The 7,174-nt window shown below is 36.8% G+C and overlaps 1 protein-coding gene across 1 annotated transcript; it reads right to left on the reverse strand.

Moving 5' to 3' along the window:
* Positions 1-3,071: 3,071 nt before the first annotated feature.
* LOC144664116 (adenosine receptor A2a-like) lies at positions 3,072-6,425 on the reverse strand. Its single transcript, XM_078525243.1, has 2 exons — positions 5,664-6,425; positions 3,072-3,212 (listed from the first exon to the last, which is right to left on the reverse strand). The coding sequence occupies exons 1-2, from the start codon at positions 6,423-6,425 to the stop codon at positions 3,072-3,074; spliced, it is 903 nt and encodes a 300-aa protein (XP_078381369.1).
* Positions 6,426-7,174: the final 749 nt, after the last annotated feature.

Raw genomic sequence — 7,174 nt, forward strand, 5'->3', positions numbered from 1 at the left:
CGTTCTTTGTGGTCTGACCCTAGACAGAACTTTATGTCGTAAATACTTGACTACTTTGTTGTTGTGATGATTTTTAAAAACCCATTCGTCGAATGGCACGAAAATTTGTGCTTTTTATGCCCATTGTTAATAAATTATAGATATTTTTTAAATCCCGGCGATTAACCAATGAGAGATCGGTGTTTGTGGTAATTTACTTTCAAATATAGCTTATCTGTCGTGGGATTTCTAAAATGATATTGGCCCTGTAAAAATGGACAGCTAACATATGCTGTGTTTAATCTTCGCTTAAAAATATAGACCCGCAAAACAGCATCGGACGTGTGTTATCCTTGGATCTTGTTAACAGGAAGTTTGTTGGTTTTTAAAGTTACGACTTCCTTAGGTTAATAGTTTCTGTTGATGTAACACCGATAAACAGTTTGTCACCCAAACAGTTCAAATAAAATAACCAAAAAATTACTTTTTTTATCTTTCTCATCAACACTTTGCATCTGCTGCGCTTGATAACATATTAAAATGAATTATTAATTGTGAATAGCATTTATAGACTGAACTTTATTTTTATTTTATTTTCCACCTTTTGTAAATTTATTTTCCGTTGTAATTCCTTAGATGCTGGTTTCTCATAAATATGTAAAAGGCGAATTAGTTTCTGGTTGCTCATTTGTCATTTTTAGTCATTTTTACGACTGCTTGCTCGTTAACAAGTAAAATAGGAGAGCAGTGGACAAGGACGACACTCTCACTCTCTAGGGACTGTTTTGATTTCTCAAGGGAATATATGGTGACTTGAGTTCCATAAGGAACGCACCACCAAAATAAGACATAATGATCTAGCAGGAGGTTAATATGCCGCCCTCAGATAACATGAATAACAAACTGGAACTTACCACTCAAGTTAGTCATAATGACCTAGCAGGAGGTTAATAAGCTGCCCTCAAATAACACGAGTTCAATAAGAAACTCACCACCCAAGTAAGATAGAATAATTTAGAAGGCGTTCACTAAGCTGCCCTCAGTTAACATGAGTTCCATAAGAAACTAACCACCTTGGTAAGATGGATTAATCCAGCTCGAGGTCAACATGCTGCACTTAGATAACAGTAGTTCAATATAGAACTCACAACCGAAGTAAGACTTTGTAATGTAGCAGAAGGTTAATATGCTGCCCCCAGATAACAAGAGTTCTTTAAGGAACTCACCACCCAAGTAAGTAAGACAGAATAATCTAGTACGGGGTTAATATGCTGACCTCACATAACATGAGTTCGATAAGGAACTCACCACCAAAATAAGACATAATAATCTAGTAGGAGGTTAATATGCTGCCCTCAGATTACATGAGTTCCATAAGGAACTCACCAGCCAAGTAAGTAAGACAGAATAATCTACCATAAGGTCAATATGCTGCCCTTAGATAATTTGAGTTCCATAAGGAACCCACCACCCAAGTTAGACATAATAGCCTAGCAGGAGGTTGATATGCTTACCAAGTCCCGGGGGGGGGGGTGGGGGGGTACTCGGGATTTCAAGTGACGGAGATGCTCGAATGGGGGCAAAAATCAAGACCCAGAAAAAATTCCTAAGGCTTCCAAAAAATCCAAAAATAAATCCCTAAACCAAAAATTAACTCCCCAAAAATCAACTGCAAAATACTTTGGTTTGTACTTTATTTGTAGAGCTATGCAGCCAAAGCACTACCACGAATCTTAAGATCATTTTCAATACCCAAAAAATCCTTTATATAATAAAAAAATACTTGCCAAATTTTCCTACCACAAAAATCCCGGAATCGAAACTCTCAACCCCCCAAACAATCCATCACCCCCGTCACTTGAAACGCTGAGTACCCCCCCACCTCACCACCCAAGTAAGATATAATGATCTAGCAGGAGGTCAATATGCCGCCCTCAGTTAACATGAGTTCCACCATGAATTAAGACAGAATAATCGAGCTGGGATCACCTATTTATGGAGACTGTTTATTCAAATAATAATAATCATTATAATAATCATACTGAGCGGTTATCTTATCTTTACATCTACAGATATCATTTATGTCATTTTAGCAATACTTTTTTCTTTGTTAGATCGCTTTTATAAACGTCTTTCTATCATTAAAGTATTTTTCAGGCCAAAACAGCTGTCTTTACCGACCATAAAATTGCAGTGGGAGCACGACGTTTGGGAGTCAGGCAATCGAAATTTAATTTTTACACAATTGTTTAATATTAAGCGCCCTTAGTTTTAACTAAAACGACCAGCCAATTTTTACATGCATTTTTATCGTGTATAAATCTGGCTTTATTAAACTACATTTCTACGTGTCATATTGTTTCAGTTTCCCCATTACATAGTGTAAATAAGAAGAAAAAGCCCCGATTAACACTCTTGAACAAGAAAATGAATAATGCGACCCGAGGGAGTCACGCGCTAAGTATATGAACGGGATCTGAACCCGTTTTGACTTTATTTTCTCAACTAAAGACCTAATTTTTAACTTCAAATAATCAAAAATATTCTTACGCCAGACATTTAGCGTGCTTTCTAAAAATAATCCTGTTAGAGCCAAGATAGGTAACGGGTATCATTTCTTTTCACGCAAATAGACCTCAGACGATCTTTGATAAAAGTAGTTGACACATTAATTTCGCTCTCCTGTTTTTATGGCAAATTTACCACTAGTTTTTAAATTTCATGACTGTCTGCTAAAATACGCCCTCCCTCCCCCCCCCCCCCCCCCCTCCCTCCAATGTTGTTAAATTGTAGCAATGGGGTCCTAGAAACAAACTACAACATTGATAGGGGGAAAGGGGGCTGGAAAAGTGGGGCAAAAGGATGACATTAGTCCAAATAACAATAAAATAGGGCCTAAATTGATAATGTAACGAATATAGCTAGACTTCTACTCTGTTCAGTTTTCTGTGGTAATTAAAGTGTTGTATTGACTGCGGCGCTGGAAGATATGTTTTGTAACCCAAATATTTTTGAGATTCCGGGTTTGATAGGATATCCAGAAGGCTACAGGAATTACGGCGTTTCCCGGATTGTCCACGAAACTCAATAAGCTAGGTTGATGCACAACAGTTTAATTGTCTGATTGTGTCCTTCACTGCTTGTCGCACTTCTCGGATCTTCCAACAGTAAAGAAAAGGGTTCATAGATGAGTTTAAGTAAAGAAAAGAAGATGTAAGGAGGAGTCCTGCTTCCTGCAGGATTGTTTCAGCAACAAGACGCCTAAAGCTTAATGCTTAAAACCGGGCGGTTGATGTTTAACTACTTTATTAGACAAGTACAGCAAAAACTTTTAAAATACCATTTAATTTATATTGAGTAACACGCAAGTCTGTGGATTGCTTGTCCATGCTTGGACAAGTTCCTGCTTAGGCTTTTAAATTTTTATTTTTCTTCCGAATACTGAATAACGTAGGTATTGAAAACGTTTTGTGTGCAATCTTGAATAAATGAAGTCAAACCAGTTAAATGGCAGTACAAATGATCTCCGACCGAAACAAACAAACAATTTCGTTAAAAACTAAGACGTGTTTTTACATGTAAACATTTTTAAAAATGTACCACACCAAAAAAATGGTAATAAGAACAAGATAAGAAAGCTTTTCAGCTTTCAAACATGCAAGCTCTTTACGTCAATTTTGGGAAGCAGTCACGCAAACGCAAGTTCTTGATTGCGTGATTCATTGCAGGTCATTTCTCCATCGCCGTTCGGTTCCGACTGAAACTCAAAACCCTTGAATGAAAAACAAAAAATATATATTTTATATTCCTCGCTAAAAAGAGCGGAGTAACCAGAAAATTACAGTATTGGCTCCTGCTCGAATAAAACGAGTAACATAAATAATAAAAAAACGAATAAAACGAGTCAAATATCAAGAATAACAGAAAAATTTCTAAACAAAATTACAAAAGAAAATAAAAAGACTAAAAAAGGGCATGCATTAGACCACATGTATTAGATAACAGATGCTGTTAAAAATCTCAACTAAATGTGAAAAAGAGATTCAAGATGAGGCGAAGAAACATTTGAATTGCATTAAAAATTTTGAATCCAAGCCGTGAAAATACTGATGCCGTGATAAAATTTAATTAATTATACGCGCCGAAGGGCAAGTTTTCATTTTTGCCGTCTATTATTTCACACGATGGCTTTACCGATTTACATTCCATTCTAGTTTGAAGAAATTATTATATTATTACTTTGCATTTCCATTTTGTTTTATGAGTTCTTGAAAAGTGTGCAAGTAAAGTTTTTACATCAAGAACAAAATAAGGTTCTTTCGTTGTGTAAACATTCAATTCGTCTGTGACACACGACTTTGTCGGCCCAACTGTACACGGATGGAAATAGACAAAATGGACACAATTCTTGCTAAATGAAAAGCATCTTCAAAGTAGAGTCTGGAGCCGTTTTTAAATGCGGGAGCTTGCTGCAAAAACATTGCGTGACTGATGTAAAAAAAGCTTCGACCTCAGCGACCTGTCGAACAATCACCGGTTTCGGACTCCAGAACTCGCTTGAGTCGAACGCTTGAATAAAAACACAAAAATATATCTTTCACGTTTAACAGAAATCGGGGTATTAGATAAAATTTTAATTGCTCCTGCTGAGTAAATATCAAAAGTGCGGGATCTAAATCCTGGCCAAGAAAGCGGCCGAGTGAACTACTACGACAAATAACGCAAATATGTAAACATCAACATGGTGCCTCAATCTATAAATAGATGCCGTGTTCGTTTCAAAAGCCTAAAAAGGCAACTATTAAATACAAACGTGAAAAAATAAAAAAGAAACATGAAAACGTTTTAGATGGATTTTAATTCAAGATGGGGTCAAGAAACATTTTAAAAGGCAAAAAGATTTAGAAAATTTCAAAAACGTGAAATTTTGCATACCGTGGTAGAATTTAATTACATGTATTAAATTACCCGCGCCAAGATTTCATTTTCATTTTGCAGACCATTTGTTTTACTTGCTGGCTTTGCGGATTCCTTTACAAATACCATCATAGTTCGTAGAAATACTATACATTACCATTTTGTTGACTGAAGTCTTGGGAAGTGTGTAAGTAAAGCTTTTACATCAAGAACAAAAATAAGATTATTTCGCTGTGCAAACATTCAATCGTCTCTGATACGCGACTTTGCCGGCTCAACTGTGCACGGATGAAAATGGACACAATTTTTTCTATTAAATGAAGAGCATCTTCAAAGTAATCCGGCTCAAAAATTCTCTGGCTACCAGCCCTTTTTTTAAAAGCAGTTATGCGTGAAGCTTGCTGCAAAATCATTGCGTGACTGACGTAGCAGTTTTCCAAAAAAAAAAATAATAATTGCTTGGACGTGTCAAAAAATTCACCGGTTTCGCAAACTAGTACTCAAACGCTTGAATAACACAAAAATATATATTTCACGCTTAAGAGAATTGAGGGTATTAGATAAAATTTAAAATAGGAGAGTGATTTAATAGCTTCTGCCGAGTAAACATCAAGGGTGCGTGATTTGAATCCTGGCCAAGAAAGTGGCCGAGCGGGTCTGGAACGATTTACCGACAAGACTACTACTACTACTACGACGACGAAAAAATTCCGGGCGATTTATGAACCGGGCCGGCCCAGTCTCTCCGCCCGGTTAAAAAGCGGTACAATAAAATAAACGCTAAAGGGTAGATAGCAAGTAAGTAGCGCCAACTGTACCCATGCTATGCTGGAAACCGTCCTCTTGTATCGCGCTATATTCAGTGGAATTTGTCCTCCGTTTGCCGGTTGTGCTTGGTGGACGTGTGGCTGAGATTGATTTTGATGATGGCGGAGACGGAGATAGATCGTGATGTAAGAGATGAGTGAGATCAGCAGACAAAGTGCGATCAAAATAATGAATACAACTACACCTAATAAAACTACGTTTTTATCAAACTGCATCCATCCACCTAATGCAAGACTAAATAACCAAAACCAAATGATGACCGCTCGCACTCGCCTTAGTGTTACAACGTGTCTGTATCTCAGCCCCAAAAAGAGAGCGAGAAGTCTGTCTACACTTATTGCAGTTGATGTCAAGATCGATACTCCAGACAAAACAACAGTTGAAACAATATACATGTATGCTGCTTCACGGACATCGATATTTGTGATATAAGACATCACAAAGACAGCGAAGAGCGGCTGCGAAATAAGGCCAACGCAGAGATCAGTAACTGCCAGACATCGAAACAAAAGTTTTGTCGGAGGATGAATAGAAGTCACTTTATGCAGGGCAATCAAGATCAGAGCATTGCCCAGAGATGCGGTGATGGAGAGAAAAATGTTAAGGGCTGCGAGAGATGACAGAAATACAGCTAAGCCTGTTGGTGTTTTTTCCCCTTTGAATGTTGTGATGTTTTCATCTGCAGCAGTTACGTTTGACATCGTTCTTTGTGGTCTGACCGTAGACAGAACTTTATGTCGTAAATACTTGACTACTTTGTTGTTGTGATGATTTTTAAAAACCCATTCGTCGAATGACACGAAAATTTGTGCTTTTTATGCCCATTGTTAATAAATTATAGATATTTTTAAATCCCGGCGATTAACCAATGAGAGATCGGTGTTTGTGGTAATTTACTTTCAAATATAGCTTATCTGTCGTGGGATTTCTAAAATGATATTGGCCCTGTAAAAATGGACAGCTAACATATGCTGTGTTTAATCTTCGCTTAAAAATATAGACCCCCAAAACAGCATCGGACGTGTGTTATCCTTAGATCTTGTTAACAGGAAGTTTGTTGGTTTTTAAAGTTACGACTTCCTTAGGTTAATAGTTTCTGTTGATGTAACACCGATAAACAGTTTGTCACCCAAACAGTTCAAATAAAATAACCAATAAATTACTTTTTTATCTTTCTCATCAACACTTTGCATCTGCTGCGCTTGATAACATATTAAAATGAATTATTAATTGTGAATAGCATTTATAGATTGAACTTTATTTTTATTTTATTTTCCACCTTTTGTAAATTTATTTTCTGTTGTAATTCCTTAGATGCTGGTTTCTCATAAATATGTAAAAGGCGAATTAGTTTCTGGTTGCTCATTTGTCATTTTTAGTCATTTTTACGACTGCTTGCTCGTTAACAAGTAAAATAGGAGAGCAGTGGACAAGGATGACACTCTCACTC

Source organism: Oculina patagonica, chromosome 8 (genome assembly GCF_052425735.1).
Source record: "Oculina patagonica isolate OP01 chromosome 8, crgOcupat, whole genome shotgun sequence".
Taxonomy (NCBI): Eukaryota; Metazoa; Cnidaria; class Anthozoa; order Scleractinia; family Oculinidae; genus Oculina; species Oculina patagonica.

Coding starts and splice junctions, on each gene's coding strand:
- LOC144664116 (XM_078525243.1), bottom strand. CDS start 6,425: ATGTCAAACGTAACTGCTGCAGATGAAAACATCACAACATTCAAAGGG. Junction 3,213..5,663: donor CCTTTAGCGTTTATTTTATT/GTACCGCTTTTT, acceptor ACAATCCTGCAG/GAAGCAGGACTCCTCCTTAC.